This window comes from Molothrus aeneus, chromosome 3 (genome assembly GCF_037042795.1).
Source record: "Molothrus aeneus isolate 106 chromosome 3, BPBGC_Maene_1.0, whole genome shotgun sequence".
Taxonomy (NCBI): domain Eukaryota; kingdom Metazoa; phylum Chordata; class Aves; order Passeriformes; family Icteridae; genus Molothrus; species Molothrus aeneus.
In genome coordinates, this window is record NC_089648.1 from 84,930,076 (window position 1) to 84,957,111 (window position 27,036).

At 34.2% G+C, this 27,036-nt stretch overlaps 1 protein-coding gene across 1 annotated transcript in view; it reads right to left on the reverse strand.

Annotated features, from left to right (window-relative positions):
- Positions 1 to 27,036, reverse strand: part of CSMD1 (CUB and Sushi multiple domains 1) — a 1,074,877-nt gene that overhangs the window by 177,509 nt on the left and 870,332 nt on the right. The window contains exons 24-26 of the mRNA XM_066547292.1: positions 7,791 to 7,982; positions 3,286 to 3,412; positions 1,282 to 1,484 (exon numbers count right to left, since the gene is read on the reverse strand). Of these exons, the coding sequence (XP_066403389.1) occupies positions 1,282 to 1,484; positions 3,286 to 3,412; positions 7,791 to 7,982 (522 nt within the window). The remainder of the gene's footprint in view (positions 1 to 1,281; positions 1,485 to 3,285; positions 3,413 to 7,790; positions 7,983 to 27,036) is intronic.

Sequence of the window (27,036 nt, forward strand, 5' to 3'; positions counted from 1 at the left end):
GAATGGTTGATAAACCAAACTGCTTAAACATTTCTGTCCTTTCAAAATTGGGGCATAAAGTTATTTTCATATAATACAACCTTAAATGTGTCTGCTAATCCTAACAAGAAAAAAACCTCACTTATTTCCAAAAATGTAAAACTTATCTTGGTTTTTCAAAAAGAAAACAATGAAAATCATCATATTATATAGCACATTGGTGAGAAACCTTAGAAACATTTATTCTGCCCTTTGTCTTTAATTCCTTTTACATACATTTAACTAGCTTTTTAAGGTTGATGAAAGAGTGTTTTGGGGGAGGCAGATACAGCATTCAGAAAAATACAGGAAAATTAGGTAAATAGGTAAATTTAAAATTCATTAGAGAATTAGAGACTAGGAAAACCCCAGGTTTACATCTTCATGCAACTAATAATGACTGAAACCTGATTAGGACCCCTTACTTCTAAATGACGTCATCTCTGGATGATATGGATTAATGTGTGTAAATACTTCTACTCATACACATTAATTCCTAATTTTCCCATGTATTGATGAGAAATACATACATTATATCTAGGCATATAAGGATACAAAGACAAAGATACATTCTCATATGTCCTAGCTCATCTTGAGGTCAAAATAACATAGAAAAACTCCACATAACCAGTTTTAAAATATTGATCTCTTGTACAATATTGATCATAAGTTCTCTATTAACAGAGAAGCTTTCACTTTATACCTAAAGAAAAATTTGATTTGTTTAATAGTAAATTTTTAAGTGTTTTTCAATATGGTAAAATGTCTTTTATTCTTTATCTTAATCATACAAAGAATGTTTAGGTCATAAAAATTATGCATCATGAAGCCACTGTTTTGAGAAAAAAAAAATCCAACCAACAGAAACAATAAACAAGAAATAATTAATAATTAACAAATAACAAGAAATAATACATTGTTAGGTAACACTGGCGGGAATATTTAAGATTACTGGTGCAGAAGAATAGTTCTGTATGTACAGACCCATTTTGACTTGTTAAGTAATGCTAATTAGAAAACGCTAAGTATGTGGTTGCTGTGGAAAACAAGGAATAAAAAACCTAAAACATTCAAAGTAAATTCAAAAATTCTCCCTAGTTGTAGCCATTTGCATCAACACATAATATAATTGAAATAACATAATTTCTTTTCTTCTAAAGACAGAGGAAGTTGAAAAAGAGTTGAGAAAGAGTTAATAAGTATAGGATTAATGTACATAAATATAAAATTATTATACTGGGGAGAAGAAAAATATTTACATACTTGAAAACTGAATGGAGAAGCCTGATTTGCTGATGAAGAAATCACTGTCGAATTGTAATGTTAAGGAGTTGAAAGTGCTGTGAATATCCTCTGGAAGAGCTGAGCCACTCCACTCTTTGAGAAGTATGCTGCTCTCAACAGGCCCATCCCATACCTTCAAGATGTCATGAGCAACCTCAGTATCAAAAACAATAAAATGCAGACTGCAAAGAAAAAAGTAAAAGTACTGTGCATTACTTGTTAAACACAATTACATGAAACTCCAAGCAATCATTCCCAAACTGTAGTTTTAAGACGGTGTTTAGGATTGAAAAAGATCTGGTAATCCAGCAGAGTTATTATTTTTCCTTGTTGAACAAGCTAATCTTGTAAGAGTCATGCAGTTCTGTTTTATAAAAGTCTGAATGACAGAAAATGCTATTATGGGGTATAAGTCCTCAAGACTTAACTTATAAGTCTATAAATTACCTTATTTTTATGTTAAATGTTTTATGGTATACAAACTATGATTTCATCAAAGGTTTAGTCTTTTTATTCAAATGAGGATAGCAAGAACACTGTTTTGCTTGAATTATATGCAACTAAAAAATTGTAGCAGCTACTGGACAGTAGAACACATAGCACAAGAAGTCCTGTAAGCATGGCATTTCCTTTCCTATACATAAAAAGGGAAAAATATAATAGATTGGATTTTTGCTAAAATTCATAAAATATAAAACTGTATTATAATAAAATAATCTGTATTTATCTTCAGGTGAAGAATTATATTTATTAAGATGTTCACGAATGTTATCTTGAAAGTCAAAAATCTGCATTGTCTCTAAGTCCTGAATGTTTACATTCTTAGTGCCGAAGAACTCAAACAGGTAAATATCAAAATGTCTCTTTTTTTTTGTTTCAAATAGTTGTGTGTTGACATTTCTTCATCTTATTCATCCTTTACTGGAAATCATTAATTTGAAAATTGTTATTTAAACAAAAATTATGCCCATGATGGTGTAAATTCAATATTTGGCTTAGTGAAACAGGATTACAAAAAAAAAAAAAAAAGGGGGGGGGAAAAAACTCCCACTGAATAATTAATTTGTCATTTAATTATATTGTTTTGCCTCTGAGTCGCTTTTAAATCAAAATATTCTGTGATTATGTTTGTCTTCCAGAGCAACACATACTGAAGGCCTGCTCCTGAAGAGGTGGATGGCCATCACCTACTGACAGGAAGTAGAGAATAAATCTTCTGTTTTCTTCTGCTTCAATGCATGGACTTTTGCTTGATTAAACTGAGTTTATTTTCACAAGTTTATTTTCTCAAGTTTATTTTCTCATGTTATTTTCTCCCCACCCCATCCTGCTGAGGAGGGACAATGTCTATGCACTAAAGGCTTTTTCAGGGACCAATGTGGGTCTTGAGATAACCATAGTTTTGTATGAAGGTTCTATAGCTATGGTAGTAAGTGTCAAGCTCCTGTGCAGGTCATGGAGTTTGTTGGTTTCACTGATTAACTCTTCATTTTGCTGAATTTGGGAACATGTTGATTCAAATAATGGGTCTGTGCTTTGCCCTGGCACTGATGGCCTTGCTGTGCTGGCAGAGCTATCTTGTAGAGAGGATGAGGGAATGCAACATTCTTTTTCTCCTTATGATTCATGAGAATTGTTTTATTATGCAGATTCCTGAGGTTTGTGTTCACCCTTATGTAAGCTGTTTAATACTACTAATTAACATATTCTGGCATTTGTTTGTGGAATTTGGTGTTGCCCTGGTGCAAAAGACAACATTTGGGTGAGGCAATACTCAAATGTGCCGTGAATGCTGCTTATCTTGCCCCAATCCAGGGACTTTATGCCTGAACAGGCAAGCAACACATGATTGATGCAGCACCTTATAGAAGGATAGCTTGACTACGCCAGTGAAAACCAGTAGCTTGTGTAGAAAAATATGAGAATGACAAAAAATTTATATCATACTGGATTCCACCATAAATATTGAAATTAAGCATGTACCTTATTGTCTTTCCTGGATCTGCTTCAATAATCCAAGTGCAATGAAGATTGTTGTCATATGGTGCTGGGTAACCAGGGGACAAAATGCGCCCCGATGTGGCAGCATTAATTCGACCACCACACTCAGCTGCAAAGTGAGGAGGAAATTTCTAATGAGACTATAGTAATTAGCACTTCCATTTTCCATCCATTCCACATCTCTGTGTTTTCTAAAAAGTTAACAGAATGACCTAATACTTCTGAAGTAGTAGACATACATATAAACCAGGACATGTACATAAGTTAAAAATGAACACAATGATCTCACGCCTACCTTGTTATAAAGAAATAAAGCATAAAACTGTGATTAGGTTACTTAACTGACCAGACAGGTTCAATATATACTGAGACTACAAAAGCACAATTTTAGCATTAGCAAGAGAGAAAAATGTTTCAGAAATTGCCCATCTAACATGCTTAGCTTTTCTAACAATGAATGTTTGAATTCAAACTTTGCAGCATTGAATGTTATAATTAAAATAGCTTTCTGTTTTGCTGTAATGTCAAAATGATTTTAGTGTAATGCTTTCAAGTTGCTTCTATGAAGCTTCAGGTTTAATTACACCAAAAAGCAGTAGGTATTGCCTAGGAATTTCCTTCAGTATTTAAAAATTTAAGTGCCATATGCCTGTAGATCAAGAGAGTAAATCAGAAAGCTACAACTTGATAGTATGTGGCATCTGGTTTAAAACACTTTTACTATCAATGCTGTTTTTGTGGAGAGACCAGTGGCAATGCTAAGCATCGATAATCAAATCATTCTTATGTTGCTTGTTTAGGGCATCATTCTGTTGTCTGGACAGTGTAAAGATACAGCCTAATGAAAGAGAACTGTGTAACAATCATTTCCACTAAACTGAAAAGGATCAGTGATTCAGATCAGTTAAGTGATGTACCTGAATTTCTACTACATTTATAGTGTTGCCTTAGAGTTTATTAAAAAAAAACATACCATGGGGATTCATTCAAGCACAGCTGTACAGCAAGCATAGTAAGACAGAGATAATAGAAAAACATGGCAGTTGGACCAAATAATCTATCAGCAATACTCCTAACAAATATTAATCTTTGTACATGCTACTGAGTTGCTACCATGAGGGAAAATTACCATAGAGGAAATAAGGTGACTGATTTCTCATTTATCCTGCTGGTTTGATCCCTCAAAACACTACATTCTATATACAGAACCACAGCAGAAAGAAACTTAAGTGAAAAATTTTTTCACATGTAACCTTCTTCTATGATTTCAATTAATTTCCATTATACAAGAAAGTTTGGATTGCAATAATCACTGTGGTAGATAACTACAGACAAGAAATTACTGATACAGTACTGTGTTTACCAAAGAACTAAATTTAACTCAGCAAACCCAAAATTTAAACTCAAACTAATTGACATACTTGATTTAAAATTCTGAGAAGGCTTGCTTAGGAAAAGAATACATGATAAAATTTGGGATGATGCATCATGTATTTCATATATTTTTTAAAAATCCATTTTAGAAGTAGATCAAAAGTAAACTTTCATAAGTAATTATAAAAATAATTCAAAAAATTTATATTCCAATATGTATAAACGAGCACACTGTAAAATCAGCACCTCAAAGAATATACTATATAAACACTTATACTATAACTAACGGAAGTGAATTCAACGTTTCTAGAAGCTTCTAGAGGAGGAATTAAAATAATTCACTGGCTTTCTTCATTACGTTTTAGAACATAGAAAAAATGAAAATTAATGTTAAGACCAATATAACAGTTTATGGCTAAAAATTACTAAGTGTAGAATGTGTGGAATATTCTACGCATATGCTTAATTTTTTTCTGAATGAAACTGAAATGATAGTGAATACAAAGAAGAATATAAATGTCACTGAAGAGAACAGTAAATATCAAAATCTGATCTAGTCTACGAGAAAAAATAATGCATCTCCACAAACAAAGATTTTTAGAAAATGTTTCTAAGAAAGGAAGTGATGTTTGGAACTTCATGATAACTTCAGAAAAAGGAAGAAAAACAAATCATTCAAATCGAAGTAGAAAAAGATAAAACTGTGATAACAAAAGATAAAACTGATGGAAGAACAGATCTTATAAGTCTAATGTGGGAGGGAATCAAGACTGAAATAATCTGCCAATATATAACTGAGTTTTCAGGGATCTTCCTGTGATTTTCAAGATTTCCTGTGCACAGAACAGTAAAAACTCCCCCTAATTTAATGAAGATTACAGACTGTAAAAGACTGTTTAGAAGAAAACACTTTTAGAAGATTTTAAGACAGAATAGTGAACATTTGATTTCTTGGGGAACTAATTATTGGTCCAGAAGATATTTAAACTAGAAATGAAAAGAGGTAGTTTATACAGGATTTATGCAATCCCCAAATTTTATTTTAAGGAGAGAACAAGGACAATAATTAAAAATATATGTAGAGAGATAAAAGCACAGAGAAAGATACCTTTTGGTTGAACAGACAGAAAAGAAGACCAAAATCTCTCTCAGCGTACCAAAATAAAACTGATTATTCTATTGATTGAGGGACATAATTTCATTTAGAGATGAAATAAGATTCTCAAGATATTCTGGAATAAATTATTTAAAAAGATTGGAAATAAAATACAGAAACCAAATCTAGTAATGCAAGGTACAAAATCAAAGTAGAAAGACAAGAAAAAAAAAGAAGAAAAAAGATAGACTGAAAATCTTGAGTGAAATATAGAATCTTCAAAGCATATTGGTATGAAGAAACTGGAAATACAGGTGGAAATACATGACTAGAAGGAGCATTACATGGTAGGAATAATCTAATAATCTAAATAAAGTCAGAGTGAAAAAATAAACATATTGGTCAAAAAGTATTTTGAAGAAGGACCATGAAAGCTGTTCTGCTGGAGCAAAGATGGCAATTTTCTTTAGATTTGCTTGATCCTGGGTTCCCTAGCTTCCTCCAGATCAGATTTAAATATACAGCTTTTTTTTTTTTTAATTGCTACTATTTCTATCATTATATATTAAAAATTTTAACATACCACATATCAATTAGAAGACAAATCATCATACAAAGAAAAGGAAATAGGTAGATGTTTGGATTTATTCACCTAATAGACTTGAAACCACCAAGTATTTTAGAGCCGATTCTAAGACTTGGTAGCGAACACAAGCACAAAAAAATATTGCATAAAATGACCTTAGAGAAATGACTTCATTTAAATTACATGGAGAAATAGGCAAAGGTAGGACTAATTATGGGTCTTCTCGACAAAAGGGCAAACTTGGAGGAAAAGGAAGCTAACCAATTAAACTGAAGAGCATGAGGACTTGAATGCATAAAGAGCCTGGAAAAGTCTTTCAATCAAAACTGAATAGTTGCTTTGACCTCTCATATATATAGAAGAAAACTTACAGATAAAGTTCTAGAATCAAGTGGGGAAAATAACCGCTACTAAGACAGCAGAAATGCCGTTCACTGATGTTTTTCTCGCACTTACCTTCAGCTTAAGCTGAACTTTTGAAAGGAAGGGAGCTTGCTCTTTTGTAGACTGCAGTTTTGTGAATGTGTTCAGCAGGAAAGAGGTCCTGGAATGGAGGATGTAGCCCTCAAAATGGGAGAAAGGCAACAAGCAGAGATCCCATAGGTGAGGTGTATGTTGAAAGCAGTTGGTGACCTGCCAGCAGCCAGCAGCAGAGGCAAAAACTAAGTATCAGAAGACACACTGAAGGACAGACTCATGGGAACTCCATGTGAAAACTGAAATCAGGAAGTCACTGGCAATTTCTGGACTGGAAAGCAAAACTAGAGGATGCAAACTGCCTAGTAAAGGTACAATGGATAACAGCTATACTGGTGTTCAGTTATTCTGCATGTTGGCTAGTAATTCTCTGTTTAACATTTACATTGGTTGTAATGAAACAAAGTTTTAGGCACTTGAAGACGTGATATTTCCAGGGAAGGTCTACCTCAAGGCTTTGACAGATGGAGTATCTTAGCACAGTAACAAGGACTCAAGAGGACACAGATAAAAAAATAAAGCAACGTGTGATGAAACTTAGGAAAAAAGTGCATAAGAATGAGGTGCAGAAATAAAATCTGATGAAAATAGGTAAGGAAAAAAAGCCTACAACCTTATTTGCTTTATGATGGGGCTTTCTTAGTTTATGAAGTGTTTAGACAATACCACTGCCTGTGATAGTATATCAGACTCAGTGCCCCAGGGCTTCATCAGAACAGTAGTCTTCCATCAAAGGCTGCTCCATAGAAAAAAGTGTTTTCCAGTAGTCTCAAAACCATTAACAGCAAGCCACCTTCTTTAGTTAAACTTCCATGCCCATATTAAATCATTACTTGGAATTTAAAATATATTTGCACCATTATCATCTCATGAAGTATACAAAGACAGAATATTTGAGTTTTTTCTCGAACCACCAGACCAATCATGCCAGAACACTCTCACAATCCATATTACCTATGCAAGTAGGCAAAGGTTTGTCCCATACTCTTCGATCTCCACTTAAGCAGGTCATAATACTACTACCATGCATTGTATAGCCAGGATTACAGCTGTATAAAATGACAGTGTCTATAAAATGTCCTTCATCTCGTATCTTGTAACCATAATTTGGTATGCCAGGATCTTCACACTTTACTAGGTCAAAACCTGCAAACAGAAATGGGGAAAGAAAAAAAGACATGGAGATATAAATACCAAATAAAATACAATAACAATGAATCTGATTCTGATGGAAATTATATTCTCATGATTCAATGACATTAGATGTATTCACAGTGACCAAAGATAAATGGTATATAATTTGGGTAAATCAGAAACTGAAAGACTAGGAACTAATTATTAACTTGATATTTGATTATGACACTTGCTTATTGAAGAAAGCATCTTATCTATATTATTCTAAAATAGATTGGTGAGAAATTAATTCATTTATACCACTTCTATATTTCATTCTTTTTTATTCAGTGGGAAGAAAATATTAAACAATCCTGGTTTTGGCACCAAGTAGCAGCTTCACCTCCTCACCTAATCTCTGTAATGACATCAAGAGACCACAGTAGTAACTCAGGAAGCATGTGCAAGAGCTACTTCATCCATTCTCGTCTCAAGATAGCATGGCTTCAGTTTCATCTCTGCTGAAAGGAAGTATTCCCACACTCATTTTCAATTTGCATTCTCCTTTCCGGCCTATTAACATGCTGAGTGGGATAAATACCTCCCTCTGTGATCCATGGAATGAACAAATCTGCTCTGAGCGCCTACAACTCTTTCCACATTTTATGCATTACTCTCTTGATGGTCTTCATATGGCATTGCTAAAATGTGAAGATGCATTCTACATCTCTTCTTTTGCCTTCAGTTCCTGTTCCTGGAATAATATAAAGAGTGGTTCCAAATTCATCTTTTTTAACTCCAAATTCTTCTTCATAGTGGATTCTTCTTTATTGCTGCCATGTCCCCAAACTAAAGAAGTAATTCTGACTCCACAAATATTTTCCATTTTTCTGTCCTTATTTTACTGAACAGCTTATATAAGTGGTTACAAATCAGGCTGTTGGTCTTCAGTTTTCTGGTTTCAGTGCATTCTCTACACGAGGTTCCTCAGGGAAGTTGTGGATACCCCTTCCCTGGAAGTATTCAAGGCCATGCTGGATGTGGCTTTGAACAACCAGCTCTAGTAGAAGGCGTCCTTGCCCATGTGTAAGGCCCCAAGAAATCTGATCTATGAGACTTTCAAAAGGGCTTACAGTTTTTCATGTACTCTGAGTTAGATGCATGGGAGAAATACTAACAAGATACTCAAGAGGTCAAAATAACAAAAAAAACCTTTTACTGGCAGCTTTAGAAAATCAGAGAACTTTGGCAAAAGTTTTTGAGCAGCCTTCAATCAACATGAAACAAACACTTCTCAAACTATTCACTTGGCCCATTCAACTTAGCGAGCTCTAAGCCTCACCGATTTTAAGTTTCTCAAAACATTACTCAAAATCCCAAGATGAGGTAATTAGGAGAGAAAAGGAAAGAAAAAAAGGTGTAGAAAAGAACAAACATAGCCATCCTCCTGTTTCAGCTGATAGAAGTTCCAAGAGGAGGCAGGGTCAAATGTTCTTGCCTTGTGTCTTGCTTTAAGTACCCTTTGGCTTTTCCTGGGCCTTTCCCCAGATGAGGTTTGCAGTCATTTGGACACTTAGGAGCTGGGTTAGGGGCTCCAGAGGCAGGTGTGGGGCATTGCCTCCAGGGATTGGCAGCCCCTGGGGAAAGGGTGGGTTGTAAGGGGCAGTTCATCACCTCACCAGAGCAAGACCCAGGCTGTCCCTTTCCACACACAAATCCACACACCCACACACCCCCGCACACCTCTGAATGCTTCAAGTCAGTAATCCTTCCAGGCTCTCACACTATGGTAGGAGGGTTGGAACTTCATGATCTTTAAGGTCCCTTCAAACCCAAACCATTCTATGATTCTGTGAGGTCCTTCACTAAGTAGTAAATAACATATCTACAGACAACCTTTAATTATTTTACAAATACACAAACTAGAGTTGGTATCCTATTTTTCTTGTTGCCTTTCTCCTGGCAATGAGACCAATCCCAGCTGAAAAAAACTGCAAGGAGTCTACAGAGCTTTTCTTCCTGTAGAGATGCTAAAGATATCCATCAACTGACATCACTGAAAACACAAAATACCTTTGTTTTCTTTTTTCATTAACTGGGTACAAAGGTTGGAATTTACCTGTTATAACCCAGGATTCTGAAAATTAGAAGGTTAAGTTTGAACTAGTCTAGGCCACTTCAATTTTCAGTAGAAAAATACCAATTTCTGGAAACCAATCTACCCCTTATATCAACTGGTGTTCAGATCAGTCAGCTCAATGTCTGCCCTGCAGAAATTGATTTTCTACCTTTATTTTTAACTGAGCCCATACTCTTTCTTTATATGGTAGGCCAGAACTGAAGGCTGTTCTATCACACAGACACTGCGCTAATATCTAGAGAAACATCAGGCCTCAGGAACAATGACAATAGTCTGACCAAAGTCATGCACTCTTAAATTCAGTTATCCTTTAAAAGAGCATGGCTGTTTATAAGTCCTTTCTGGGAAATCAGCTATGTGTCTATCGTATTATGCGTGCGATTGTTTGGGAAAGTCCAAGAAAGAAGGCAGCAAGATAGAGGCAAGATAGCATTTACTCTAAAATTTTGTTAGTCTAAAGAATCACTTCCCCATATCATGCCCTGCCAATGCTTCGTTTACTAGCAGAGCTGTAGTCTTCATGTCAGATGGAGTTATCACAACCACACATAGTACAAAAGGATTATAGAGATTTATCATTATTCCCTTGCAAAAAGATTGTTTCCATGTGAATATTTGCATATCCCTGCAATTTCTTTTTGTGGAAAAAAAAAAAAAAGAAAAAAAGAAAAAAAAAAGAACAGTAATTATTTTAACTGGCTCTCAGCAATTATTACATAAACAGTCATATCTGAACAGTTTTCTGTCTTTTAGACTTAAAAGTATCTTATGAAATATGATTAATCTCATACTAAGGAAGAAAAAAGTAGATTGGATGGACTTGACAATTCTAAAAAGGTCTATTTCTCTTCACACACTATAAAGAACCAGGATAATTTGATCATTCAGATGAGCTGAACTTCACAAGACATAGCTATATTTCAATATTTTAATCTCCTTATTAAACATACAGAGACATTTATGTAAAACCCTGAAAATGTAAGTTGTTTGATAGATAGCATTATATTTTACTGCTGATTTGACAGCATGAGTCAGTTTAACACTATTTCTCTGGCACTGCTCTTAGACACTTTCTCATTCTTTATAAGGCGCAACATTTGGTTATCAAATGCAGTGGCATGTGATTGACAGATGAAACCCCCCTGAATAAAGAATTTACTTGCTTCTCATGAAAAAACTTTCCATAACACTGATATATTGTCGGGTTCGGCTGTCTGTCTCTGCCCCGACACGGGTAGGGTGGTTCTTGGGTGGCACGCGTTTTAAAGGACGAGTCTGGACTCTTCAGCTTTTCGGTCTTCAGGTTGTTTATTATTTCTTATCTACAAAATTTTCTGTCTGCCCAACAGAGGTCTGATCTGCAAGCAGTCACAGGCACTCTCTGACCACCCACGGGGCGGTCATGTCTTTTTATACTAATATCTACGTACATAATATTTACCTTTATTTCCCAATGCTTTTCACCCATGTTGGCAAGTGCACCTTCACCATAAACCAATCCCCAAATGCCAACATCACCACAGGAGATGGAGGACAAGAAGAAGGAAGAAGAAGGACAAGACACGCCCTGATCCCTCCATCTTGTCTCCATAACCCCCCTGTACCCAAAAACCTTAAAATCTATATTTCACCCTCTAAATGTGTCTATTTTACACCTTTTACTCTAAAGTGATTCTCTTGTCCTCAAACTCTTGTTATTTCTGTGGATGGATCAAAATCAAGCCACCAGACACTCTTGGCAACATTCCAGGATTTTCGAGACCCCCAAGGGTTCTCCTGGCATCTCTGAACATCAGGAATGATGTGCTGAGATCCCACAATATATAGTTAGAGTGTTGTGAATGAATGAACTCATTCTCCAATACCTTGTACCACATAAAGAAGACAAGGTTGTCAGGGAGAAGTAGTATCTTTTATAAGATCAACAGACACATGTGGGTGAAATGAAGTGGACTTTTGGATGAACCAGCCTTCCTAGTCTGCTATACAGCCATCTTCACTAAAGAAGGTATCAAGACTGGGATAAAACTATTATTCTGACTTGCTATAATTTCATGTACTTCAGTTAGTATTCATTTTTGCACAAGGTGTAAACATACATGAAAGATGTGAAGAATTAAAGAGATCATGTCACAAGCTTTAGGAATTTGAGAGAAGCGTCATATAGCCTGCCTTCCTGCACTTTGTCTATTCTTGCTTGAAACAGGACTGAGGAGCAAAAAGATATATTTTGTTTTTATTTTGCCCATAAATTGGTCATATCATCATTATAAGTCACTTATATTTTTAAGTATCCATAAATATAAAGGATATAAAGGAATCTTTGCTAGATTCCTACATGTACTCCAACTTATATTATTTTTTTTTTTTTGCCGGTGAGCATAGTTTTTCACCTGTCTGTCCCTAGGTGAATTGCCTACTTCTTCAAGAGCCTCACACTCTACAGATACTCACTGCACTGCATTTTTGTATCTGTAAACAACAAAGTACCTCTGAAAATTATAAATAGGAAAACACAACTTTGTTAGAAACACTCTAGTACACAGTGGCACATGCAGGAATTTCTCATTGTGTCTTCCAGAAATATACTGATTTCTTTTTGATTTGATCCTTTTAAAATCTTATTTTTAACATTTTTAAGACTGTATGGGCAAGAGGAGAGTCAAGATTTTCCTGTCAGTTCATTATAAACCAAAATGAAATAATTATTTGGGGTAAAATGTCAGATAAGATGATTCTAGAGAATATAACAAGTTACTGTGTTAAGTGCTAGAATTTAATTTCCTACTTCACAAACTATAAATTAAAAAATAACCCACAAATAAAAATATCTAACTGGAAGAAAAAATATAAAACCTAATTTTAAATGTCCTTGAGACATTAAACCCTTCAGTATTTGTTGGTTTTTTAAGATTATTCAGACATTTCTTTCAAAAAGACCACCTTGATTTTAATTTCTAGGTATTGATAATTCATAAAGAATTCAGCAGTACTCTTAATTTTAAGTTTATTTGCACAATATCATGCCCTTTTTTTTTTTGTATTTCAAACATTTTGTATTTAAATAATAATCCCTTCAAAAACCTCCAACAAACTAATTGCTGGCATTTATGCCAAACTTTTAATATTGCACTTTGAATACTCTAGAAAAAACTGTAAGAAGTCGCAGCCCCAAGGTCACTACATTTCTCCACCAGCAAGACAACCATTGTTTATCAGAAGACATTAAAAATTGGGCTATTTCATATGCACGTAGGTGCTGTTCATCATGTGCAGACACAGCAGTATCTTGCCCTGTGCTCTTCTTCCCCAGTTTCTTCCCCTTCCTCTCATACATAAAACCCAGAACGTTTTAATTCCCTTTTTCCCTGATGCTCTTGTAAATCTGGAGTAATTTATCATAAAGGATCACATTTTTTGTGAAATATCTTTGTAGAAATGTTGCAACAGAACTTCAGTGTTAAAGTAGATGCAATGAAATTTTACAACAGGGGAATATGGCCAGGAGTTCCACACAATCCCAGTACTCCAGTTTACCTGACATTGCTGCAAGCCAGCGTCAGAGAAATTCTGCCAAGTTTCTTACTGCCGAGAAAGATTATTGTATTGGCAAATTGCTGCTAATTATCTTATTCTTGAGTTTCATTATAGGATTTTCAGAACAATGAATGCATAAAAGCATGTTAAATTAAAACCAAACCAGCTAGAATACATCTTGATGATTGGCAGTAACTTCCTGGCACTATTCAATGGGATTTACTCTGTCACATTTAATGTAAATAATCAGGAATATTGAAATACCAGTTGTCAGGGTAAAAATCATTGACATATTTGTAAATATATGTAGACTATTAATTTCAACTTTTTTCAACTCAGTTTAATTATGTTGGGCCCTGTGGTATTAGCTACATTAGTAAGCAGTACAGTATAATAAAAGTAAATCTGGGCAGCAAAGCAATGAAGCTGCAGATTTGATGTCCATACTATGTGCACCCATATTTTTTCCTTGGACCAGCTTTTCTGTCCATTAGTGGGTGGAATGTGCTACATGCATCCATGAAGCAGAACTCTCAGTTTAGCTTCAAGTTTGTACCCTCCAAAGCCTGTAGTCAATACAAAGAAGAGAGTGTTCATTTTGTGTCTCCAAGGGAAATTTTCAGGGATTCTGTACTGCAGAGTGTACTTATAAAAGAAGTTGACAACATCCTGAGGTATCTACAAACGTTCTCTTTGCTCACTTTGAAAGGAGGGATACCATTTTCTTACTATGTATACATGTGCATTTACACTGCATGTAAACTTACAGTGGCTATATGAAGAAATAAGTAATCTAAACCAAGTAATTTCCTACTAGAAGAAGTACTAAGGCATTTTGAAACACTCTCCTAAAGCCAGACACATGAAAAAGTATGCACCTAAAAGGTGCATTAGCAATGTTAAGGTACTTGATCCCTAATTTCTGACTCTAACCTTGAGTTCAACACTAAGACATGTCTATGAATGGACAAAATAAAGACACTGAATTGTGAGCTATGGTACTCATCCACTTTTTACTTCCTACAGAAAGGTATGTTGATGCATGTTACATTAGGACTGATTTAGTAGAACATATGAGCACAATGTTATTAGTGATCAGAATACAAGCCAAGAAATTAGGTTGTAGGGCTTTATTACTTCCTTTTTTTCTTTCTTAGTAAACCTTGCTCATGCTTTGCAAAAAATATACTATGTAAATTAAAACTGCACTTAACGGAGATATAAGATAACAGTTTTACAAAAGAGGAAATACTTGAACTGACAATAAAATAAATGTAGTATCATAGCCCTTGATATTGTGGTCCCATAGTACAAATTTGTTCAACTGCTTCTGACATTTTAGCTTTATTTACAGCTATGTTGAACTCATTATTGTTCTCTGACTTTATGCCAATCATATATAAAACTGCCATCAAAGCACAAAATGTGTACAAGTTTTCTTCTGTATGAACTCATTAATTTTAAAGGAATTCGATCACTTGTTTGTGCCAGATTTAGATCAGATTTGGACAGATGCCCAGATACTGGGCATCCTGATGCTGCATCAATTCACTTTTGAGTCCATGGAACCTTGGCTTCAGATACGATCCCCGAACATTGCAACTGCCAAATAAATATTTCTTCTTGTAAATTCAAAAGCATGAACCTGTGCTGTAACTTCTGTTACCCTGAACTCTGCTACTTTGCAGTAAGAACTCTACATAAAAAGCCTTCAGAAAAAACTGTTAAGACATTTTAAAAGAAATGCCTGCTGGGTTGTTTTCAAGACTTCTGATGTCTAATTTAAAGATGAACAGGTCCTTAAAACAAAAAACAATAGCATGTAGGTGTAGATCAACAGTATCAATACTCTTGGCTTGGATGAATAAGTATATACTAATATAATTCCCTGATAATATTACTGTTTGTTAAAGATGAGGAAATACTATTGCAACAAAAATATGCTAAGAAAATTTCACCAGACAAGCCATGAGGGGTTAATTGTTTTGAATGGAAAAAGGGGTTTGCAGCTTATATAATAAACACCAAAGGGATGCCAAATACTCTTTAATAATCTCTAATAATTATATCACTTACTATAATGTAAGTATAGAGTAGGTGGGCTCTGCCCATGCCCATTGTGAAAAGGCACTCTTTTCTTTTCTGCTTGCCATGGATGAAAGGACACACACATAATGTATAACCTATATTCAGCTTCCTAAAATGATGCAATAAAAGATTTCAGGATAAATTCAAAAGAATGATAAGTGCTTATAAAAATCCTATTTCAGTACACACAAGGAAATAGAACATGTTTTATTCTAAAATAAAGGTACTATGAAAACATTGGAAACCAGTGACTCTTCCACAGTTGCCTGAATCTGAATCATTTAAGCTCATAAATGTAGTCTGTATGTTTAACACAGAATATTTCTGAATTATTAAAGGAGTAATTAAAAGTATGAAATAGTACTTGAGTTAATGTTCAGAGTATATAATGGATTTCTAAATGCATGTAAAGTCAACAAATACTCATTCTGTGCTTGTTGCATCCTAAACATCAATAACATAACCTATTTAATTAAATTTATGCAATTTCAAATAAGAGTTCTTGGCATTTTCATTCTATCTTGGAACCACTTATGTGCAACTGTGTCTTGAAACCTACAGCTGCAGGAAAAACACATGTACTGGAAAAATGGCCAATTACAAAATCTCTATCTAATTAGAATGATAGAAAAATCTATAGAAAGAAGTGTGTTTGGATAATGTGGCTAATAGTGAGGTATCAGAAACTACTGCTTTGTACCCTTTGGAAACAAAAATACGCTTTTATTTTCTCAAAAGATTTGCAATCAATTGGTAATTAATTTTGACTATTTGGATGAAACAGTCATTCAATGGATAAAAATTTCTAATAGGAATTTCAACAATTCTTCTTAACATGAGCAACATGTAAAAAAATAATGTAAACCTGCAAAATATGTAAAATAGAGATTTTTAGGACTTTTATGTTTTAGGATTTTTATGTTGTCAATTACAGGTCTTTTGAACATAAAATTAAAATAATTTTTTTCTGTAACTTTCTTGTGTTATATATATGTTACCAAGAGTTCTAAGGCCTTTCCCCACTCATTTCAAACCAGGTTCTTTTTGTCCATTTATCCATTCAATCATTTTGTTCTCCCTTCTCAGCTACAGCATCCCCTTATACAAATAAAAAATTGCAAATGTAAGAAGCAAGTTAAATATGGGTATCCAGGTAGCAGAAGAGAGGTTTTCTTTTATTATTTCATTGAGAGACAATAAATGAATAATAATACTTAGGAGAGATGGGTATGCAAATATATGTGCCTGCAGTAAGATGACTGATGTGCATATATAGAAAGCATACAAATAAACTTTGCAATCAGCAAGCAGGTGAATAATTAATCACAATTTATACTCCATATAAGAAGCAGGGATTAAAGGTGAAGTTCCATGTGTGTTTAAGAACTCTAACTTCAAGTATCTATGGAAAGATATGTTCAGGATTTCCAAGTCTAAATCCTCTTTTATAATCAGTGGGGACATGACTGATACAGCCACTACTTAAAAATATTCTGTAGATGGCTTGTTAGAAGAGACTGGTCTTATCCTTTTTCTGGGAGAGGGGAAAGAAAAGCAGAAGAAATAAGTTGTTTGGGTTTTTTTCCCTGTGTTATGCAGTGCAAGATACTTTGACTTAACACATACCAAATACTTAAGTGTTTGCAAATTCCTTCATTTCCTCACAGTCTTTTCTAAAATCCTTAGAAGAATGAAGCCTGAATGTAAAGAATGGATTTAAAATGGTAAAAGCATGGTACAAACTTATAAAAAGCAGTGTGACACAAACAGGACCAAAAGTTAAAAGAACCCCTTCATTTCCAGTTGTGTTTATTCCTTCACACACTGACAAGTGAATCACCTGCACATATCACCTTTTATTCTGGCTAGCGGTATTGTGTCCAGAACTGAAAATTAACTTCTCAATACACTGAAGAACTGAGAAACAAGAAACACATAAATCTTGACTACCTTTCATCATCCTGTTTCAAGCAGCTCTTCCCATCTAGAAACTTTATGGAAGCAGAAGGAATAGAAATAAATAGGTTTATAGCATTCATTTTTAACTATGTTTGTTGCAAAGAGTCTTCTCTTTACATGTATCCCTAATTCTGCCTATATATCATGTATACATTGTTTTGGCAGGGTGATTTTAATATGCATGAACTTTTGAAGGAATAATCTCAATTTTATTATGAAATAACTTTCCTAATGTTTTAAATAATTAGAAACACTAAAAAACATATTTTAGTGGAAAAAAATCTGAAAAACTCTGTTTCCTATTTATTGCTAATCTTCAGTTATAAAATATGATTAGATTTGATGTCAGCAATATTTATTTGTTGAAATGTAAACAGTTCCTTAATATAATAAAGGGAATGGAGAAAAACTCACATTCCTCATTTAAACTGTTAAAATCTTTACAAAGTAATTCTAGATTTTGCTTGAAAATTCATTTTATTTGAAAGGGAAATAGTCAGTCAGAAGAAAGTTGTGATCAAACTCTGATCTCAGAGGCTCCCACAAGTTATTTGAAATGTCCAACATTATATACTCTATTATATATTATTATATGATATATATTATATTATCATATACTATACTTTTTGTATATCTAGTATATGCTATATAAGATTGTAATTTTGCCTAAGAGTATTAGAAATATGGAACAGATTAATATATTCATGTTTTGTAGCTTAAATTTTACAATTAGACTGGTATAGTTAATACTTCCAGAAATTAACAGCAAATCAACAATAATGCACCTAACAGATCTTACATTTGAATTGCAGCAAGAAGGAGCTTGCAAGAAGGATTACTGCATCATCCTAGGTTTCTAGGTGCTGGTCATCTACCTGACTTAAGAAACTGCTTATCAGCCTCCCTTTCCCAACAGATAGGTTTGAGCCAATAATTCCAAATGGGAAATGATCATTTTTCATTCCACATGAGGCCAACGTAGGCAAGAAGGCTGGGTTAAAGAGCAATGGGATATTAGCAGTTCTGTTCAAGGGTTCGAAGTTTTCAGGCAGGAATTCTTGCTCATGGGAAAATTCTAGTAATTATAGCAGTGGGAATAAATTAACAGTAACTCTAGTGTCTACTCATCTAAAACTTGTAAAAGAGGAAATGATTCACTGCAAATAAACAGGAGTCTTTTTGTGAAAAACAGAGGAAATGAGCAAACTTTTGGAACAAATCCCAGCTAAAACTCATTAAATGCAGCTGCACATACATATAATGACAACATCTATAATGGCTTCATAGAAATAGATTCTTTTTAAAATATGACAGAAAAAGAATTTAGGTTGAGGTGGCAAAGAAGGTAAAGAAGTTCTGTTGTTCAAACAACCGCATTGACAAATTCATGGATTCTGTTCCCACTAAGCTCTCTGTAATAATGCTACAAATATGATCACTTCTTTGATATTAAAGCAATATAATCTTTAAGCTATCACTCCTGAGATTATGAATTTAGCTGGAATCTGCTTGCAAATTTCTGTCACATTTTTAAGCTATGATGAATACATCAGCAGATGAGAAAAAAAAATACACTAAAGAAGCCTACCTCAATTGGCACTACTGAAACATCTTACTTTCATACTCTAAAGACAGAATGTTAATATAAATGTAAAACACCATATGCATATAGACACCTACAGTGATCTCTGCTAGCCGCTCTCTCTCACCTGCAAATCTTAACTGCATTTTAAAGTTTATAACAAGAGATTTTAAAAAGCAGCCCTTTTCTTGATAATAGATGTGAATTACAAAACTGGGAAAACCCAGTGGTTTTAAGAACATGAGAATCTCTGAACCATACACAGAAAAGTCAAGAGACTTCAACTGGTAATTTTCAGAACCAAATCACAATACCCTTTAAGAAATTACCTTTTCCACATGTTTGATACCACCTACATATCACAACTTTTTTGTTCCTAATTGAAAATGAGAAATAGTTAATATCTTCCTTCTTTCTAACCCTGTGCCCAGAGGGGCGATTCAGTGACTTAAAGATGATAATTTATGTAAATTTGGAAATTAAATCTTTTTCTCTTTAATTGTTCAGGGCACTTAAAAAATTTATTAATTTAGTTGGTGTATATTTGCATTACACATTTTAATTCAAACAAAATCATAGTTTTTACTCTAAGTATTTTTTGAAGAACATAATTTAATAATCATGGACTATTCAGTGTGTATTCCTAACACAGCATGCTACTACTGTTCTATTTCTTGTGTTTCTTCCTCTTCTCAGTTTCATTTTTGCATCCTCCTCTTTACCAATGAAGTCTCAGTTCTCTTCTCCATGTACTTGCTCTATTTCTTGGCCAGCCTCTCTGGCAGTCTTCCTCTCCTATGTTTGTATCCTAGACTTTTAGTCCCAAAAATCACCTTTCCCAATACCGTATGGTGCATATCTCGCCTTCTGTACTCCTCCTTAGGACTCCCTGGTCTGATATTGCAGATTCATTTATTCCAAGCTCCCAACATATCTATCTATTCCCTTCTTTATCTCTTTTTTCCCTCCTCTCTAGGTTTGGCTTTTACATCCCTGGTATTGTAACCAAACAGCTTCATCCTCACTTTCTCAGGCTACCCACAAGACACAGGATATTGGTGGGTTTACCCCAGCTGGCAGGTAGGCTCCCACCCATATGCTCTCACAATTCCCCATAGCAGGATCTGAAGACAATTAGGAAGACAAAGGCAAGAAAATTTATCGGTCAATATAAAGACAGTTTAATAAGTGAAAAAAAAACCAAAGCAAAAACCTCAAATACCCCAAACCCAAACAAGTGATGCAAACCCAATCACGTATCAACAGCAGACTGGCACCTAGTCAGACCTTTAGCAACAGCTACTTCAGAAACGCTTCTCCAGATTTTAATTGCTAAACATGACATGACATGACATGACATGACATGGCATGACATGACATGACATGTGTCACCATTCAATTCAGGTCATCTGTGTTGCCTCCCACCTTCTTGCCCACGCTGAGCCAACTTGCTGGCATGTCAGAGCAAGTAACCCTAGAGGAGGCCCTAACACTGTGAAGCACTGCTCAGCATTAGCTGAAGAATCATAGAATCATGGAACTACCAAAGTTGGAAAAGATCTCCAAATCATTAAGTCCAACCTTAGACCAAACATTACCATCTCAACTAAACCATAGCATTAATGCCAAGTCCAGCTGTTTCTTGAACACTTCAAGGGACGATAACTACATCATCTCCGTGCATAGCCTTTTCCAGTTCTTGACAACCCTTTCAGTGAAGAAATTCTTTCTGAAAGAAGAATTAACTTGATGTTTTCTTAACTGAAGAAAATTAACTCCATCCCATTCAAACTCAATACAGATGGACAAACTGGTCACCTCCATCCTAATCCAGGACTGTTGAGAAAAAATATTTTGGAATGGTCATTCATAGGGTAGCATTTGCTCACATAAGTCTATATGGCTAAAGATCTGTACCCCAAAAATCTGGTAAGATTTTCCTGAGATGGGAAAAATGCAAAACATCACCAAGCCAGCATTTCCATCTACAAAGCATAGGTTAACATAATTTTTCAAACAGAAGGTTAATGCAGTGCTTATATTCACCTAATAAAATGGTTTTCATTGTTTCTGTCTTAGAGATAAAAAAATATTTGGCACCTACTCTGTTTACCAGAGTAGCAGCTTCATACACATCTTTAAATTAAAAGTAAAAACTAACCTCAATTATAAAAACTGTTATAAGACCAATTATTTTTTGGTCATACAAAGTTTTGAGGATATGGGGCAATGGGGAGACTATGTAAATGTTGAGTATTTTGGAAGCAGAAGGCAATTTAATTTTCTGGGGAAGGAAGGACGGAAAAGACTCTGATGTCATCAAGTTATTAATCAGGATATCATATTTCTTGTACTCAAGTGAAATTAATATTTCTAATTTTTTTCTATATTCATTAATTTTTGTTTTTTAAGTCTGCAAGTTTGACTTTCTTTTAGAAGAATTTTTTCTATACATGCAATATTTATTTGGGGTTACTTTCACTTAGGGTTAGTCACATAATGGTACTGCTCTTAATAGGACAGGTGACTACTTCATACATGTATCAGTTAAGATGTGCTAATTTAATAATATTTGTCTTTGGTGTCTTACATTTTTACTGCAGTGTGCGAAGGTTCTAATTGGAAGAGATCTTATATACAGACTAGTTATGGAAAGGAAAATGGAAGAGCTTCTTTTCATTACTGGATTGTTCTGCTAAACTGGCATTATACATCCTGAGGCCTAGCCACTATATTTATGAATTTGAGACTGATTGTGTGCTAAAATAATTGCCTGTTATATAATCTGCCAGTTTCAGAACATTGTTTTCACTGACATTCTAACCTTTTCAATTACTGTAGAATAAGAAATGAACTAAATTAAAGTTCATGATTCTCTTATATTAACTATTATAAATGGTTTCAACAATTTATATAAATTTAGACCAACTCAGATTCACCTCCCTTGCACTACCTTTCACTATCCCTTGAAAGCAGTAGGGTTAAGGAATGATCATAACACAGAACTTAAACTGAAAATCAGAACTAAATCTTTAGCAGCAACAGAATACTATAAATGCTAAACCAGTTCATCATGTCCAAAAAAAGCATTTAAAAATTTCTTTCCTTAAACTGAAAAGTATCTTCAGACCAATGAAGAGAATATTGTAAAACTACTACCTATGCTAAATATAAAGAATCATAAATGCAAATGAAAATATTAAACCTCGTTAAAAAGAAAATATTCTATCCATGCACAATCCTAAATCTGTGGTAAGTTCTGTGGACTGGAGCATAGCTCAGGGGCCTGAACTCTTCTGAAAGAAATTATAGCCATGGAGAATTTTGCTTTCAGAATGGTCATCATGGTCATCATGGATTCAAAATTTGAGGATGTTACCCTTAAATTATGATTTGGGCCTACACAACATTCATTTTCAAAAATACAAATAATTTGCGAGATTTTTTTCCAGCCCTCATTTCCACCTTAGCGCAGAAGTGAAGGAGAATGTCTAATTTCACATCACAATGAAGTGGAGGCTAAAAATAAAAAACAATTACTGAGGAGTTAACATGGAATCCCATTTTTAATCTACAGCAGCAAATCAGGGACAGATCAGTGTGAGACCTTCAGAAATCTAAAATCTAGCTACAGAGTATGGCACAAATTCCTGAATAATTTTCAGACTTTAAAAAGTCTATAACTGGCTCCTCATGTTTCTGAAAGAGAAATATTTTGCAGAGAAAGGCAAAATATAGTACTGAGTGGGCCAGTGCAGCCAGGCATGTTCCTATAGATAGTATCTGCCAGTATTTCTGGATGGACCCTTCCACTGACTTATTAGAATATATTTTAAGGTTTAGTCTGTGGATAAGCGAAGCTTTTGCTTCTATTATTTACTGCACAGGACTGGAAAACCATGAAATTACCATAGAGAGCTAGATAAGCTGCTCCTAAAAAAGAAGATGTCAAGCTAAGGTCCAACAGCAACTTCATGCTATTTCAGACAGACAACTACCAGTGCAAAGCACATGGTAAAAACTCTCAGGTCTCAGAAGAGTCCAAGGAGGAATTCTACAGTGACAAAGGTCCTTCCACATCATGAATACAGACATCCATCATCAAGCACTATGAAAAGAAATGAGTTTTGAGATTTCTACATGGTACTGTAAAGGGAAAGAGTGTTTACTGAGAAAATTGTGCAAGCCCACTAGAGTGCTGAGTGATCTGTGATCTGTACAAGACCAAAAGATGACATAGTAGCAGCATTAGGCGCTACTCAGAGAGTCACAAAACATTTGTATATGACACGTATGACAAAGTGTGAAGGTATTATTTTTTGTTTTTCCAGAAAGTAAGAAAAGCAACACGATGTTCAAGGAAGGAGGATTAAACAGGAGCAAGGAAGCACTCGTGACACAAGCCTCGTGACACAAGACACTTACTGGACTAAGTCCAGTGTATGATAAGTGAAAACACTATTAAATTTCTTCTTGTGTCAGGACTGTGATAGGGGAGTGGTTAGGCATGGCAGGGAGACTGCCTGTTTGTTATTCGGAAGCTGTACTGAACTGCTCCGTATTTAAAGTTGCAGCCTGTTACTTTTACCAGACAGCTGTGTTTTGCTTTTTCTGCCTGTCACTGTCTGGCATCAATAAGATTTGAGTTTTATATGAATGTCAATTTAACATTAAATGCCACTGACATGACAGCACAAAGCACTGGCATCTTTATATCAGAATGGGCAATTCTTTTAACTGAGCTGTGAACAGGAATAGCTGTGGGAATCCCTGTTTCTAATCTTCTCTACCCGACAAAAATTAGAGGTGTCTCAGGAAGAATAGACGTAATCAGACAGAGGGGAAAAAGATCCCCTGAAAAAGAAAACTGCAATTATGAAAGAATAACAGACATTTTCAAAAATTAAAAAAAAAAAAGCTGTCACGTGTCAATAAGCACACACTTAAATTTTTACATGCAGATCACTACTGATGTCCTCTATTCATTGGGAATTAAAGTCATCAAATTATGTTGCCATTTCCTCAGCACAGAGATACAAATGTCCACAGTCATTCCCTCTGACAGCAGTGTAGAGATACTGGAAGTGGACACTTTACCATATTCCTCCTAACACACTATAAGGAAATGGCTTTTTAAACTTGTTTTACACAAAGTCGACAAGCTGCCTTCTTTGTTCCTCATTTTTCTTCCCCTCTGGTAGAGTCACGTTCAGCTATTGCTCAAATTACTTTCATTGACTCTTACTCCATATATACTTACCCACCAATTTCAGGCTAAAATATTCTCCATTTTTCTGAAGTTGTTTCCTTAAATAAAATCACTGAAATTTTAGTTTTCAGTCAAAATATTTCTTAGTTTCTCAAAACAGTTAACTCAAGAAAAAGTACAGATGTTTTAATGGTCTTTTCTAGTAAAAAAATACCTCTACCTATCAGGACAAATCTATTTTCTTGAAAGCATCTTGTAGTTATAGATCAAAGAATAAGATAAGTATAATTTACAGCTTCCAATTAGTATTACATTAATCAATTTCCTCTATAGAAGATTTCATGAGAAATTTCATCAGATTTCATTTAGAACTTGAATCCTTTAGATTTCCTTTTTATATCTACTTATATTCTGATTTTATATCTTGGATTCTGAGTTTATGAAATTTGATTTTACTATGTTGTTAATGAGATCCTGAAAACAGAGATACAAGTTTATTTATCCACATTTCTGTCCTCATTGATCATTAGCTCTTTCTTCTACTGTATTTTTAAATTTAACATAACTTCAGAATACACACCATCAAAAAGGATGGAAAGGTATTTGCACACAAACAAAATAGCAGACTTTCACATTAGTCATTTTAAACCTGCAATTTTACTTACTTTCAATAGCAATAGTAGAAAGAAAAGTACTACAAAACCAACAATTAAGGGCAGTTGATGATGCCTTGTAGGTAATAAGAACTCAGCAATCACATAGGAAGTAACCTGAACTAATTAACCTGATTTATTAGACCAGCACTTCTCCTATGTCTGTCTTATGATATTAATTATTCAATTTCATTCCCTCCAGCATATATTTCTTATTTCCTTCAGCGAAACTATATTTTCTCATCTTTTTGATTTGTTTTAGTATTTTTAAAGTATCTGGCATTACGGTTCAATCTGAAAAGTGAATAAACTTCAGAGTAGTCTTTCAGTTAATTCTGATGCAAACTATAGCTGTTTTAATCCAAAAAGATAACTATCATTTTGTATTTCATGTATTTACTGAATGAAAAATTGACATATTTGTTTGGCAACTGAATTTTAAGTGCACCAAAAAATTCATAATCCATGGAATAATGAGTATAAATTTCTGGTATATATAATCTCCAAGATATTACTAGGATAGGACTTTCAGAAAAAGAATGTCAGCACTGCAGCCAGTTTTCAAAGCACTGCAAAAAGATGCATCTTATGCTTGAATTTTTACTTGCATTAATTTTTGAATGGTGAAAAATCTCACACTGAAGGGTTTGGTAATAACAGTTACAGCAGAAGGAAATCACCTGGTTAGATGACCACTGTCTCAAAATTTATTATATTGAATTTTGTTTCCTGAAAATACATGTGAGAAGTAAAGTATTAGTTTGCATTTAAAACTGGGAATTGTCTCATGTTAGAGAAATTAGGAAGAAAAGTCATTAGAGATAAACTTTTCAACATGAATGGCTGCGAATTGATAACATATGATAAAATAAATTAGACACTTGGCAACCAAAATAAAAAAAATATAAAGTGTTATGCAGACATAGGAAAATAAGTTTTGCCTCTCTACCCAGTACTAAAATTACTTACAAGATAATTACATAGAATCTTAGTTAGAAGATTATGTCAAATTCTGTCTACACACTGCAGAAAATGTGGAAATACTTGGAAGAATAGAAAACACAGTTTAAAAACCAAACAAACAGTCAGGAAAAAAAGCCTTAAGACATGAATTATAGTATCTTATTTTACACAGAAAAATATGGTGCAGTAGAGGAAATCTTAAAATAAAGTGCAACAAAATCAAGCATTTGGACGTAGAAATTAGACAAAATTATATTTTTAAGTAAAATTACATTCATAAACATTAGGTGGAAGTGGTCACAGAAGCAGCATTTTAAAAAGAGCTGATTCAAGACCCTTGACATCAGAGCCCTTAAAATAAGATTGTTTTTAAAACAGATCTTTTGTTCCTTTTCTTCCAAAGGAAAATATCTGCAGTTTCTCTAGGCAAATTAGAGTAGATTTCCCTAGTTATTCTTCAGTGGTTCTGTAAGAAAAAAAATCTAAAATGTTATTCCACAGCTTGCTCCAAAGCAAAGGGAAAACATCAGATATACTAAACTGAGCAAGGATTCAATTTCTGTGACACACTATGTTGTGGTGCTCTGCTCTGCAAGATTCAACAGCAATTCATGGAAAGTAATGTATAAGATAATAAATTGAAAGTAAATGGAACTTGGAGATTCCTTGAACCTGGAAAAATAACCTTTTATGTATGTTGGAAACAAACTAGTTATCCCCAAAATTATTCCCCACAAAAAATCATTGTTTTCCCAGCAAAAAAGAATCCAATTAATTGCATACAGTCTGTGGGACAAGTGCATTGTTTGTCAAAACTTGCTCATTCTGGTCTCCTTCCAGTATACTCCACTCTGATCCTGACATGCAGTCAGGCCAGATTAAAAGTGTACACTTAGGTACTCATTTTTTCTTTCTAATTTTCATCTTTTCTTTTCTTTTCCTTTCTTTTCTTTTCT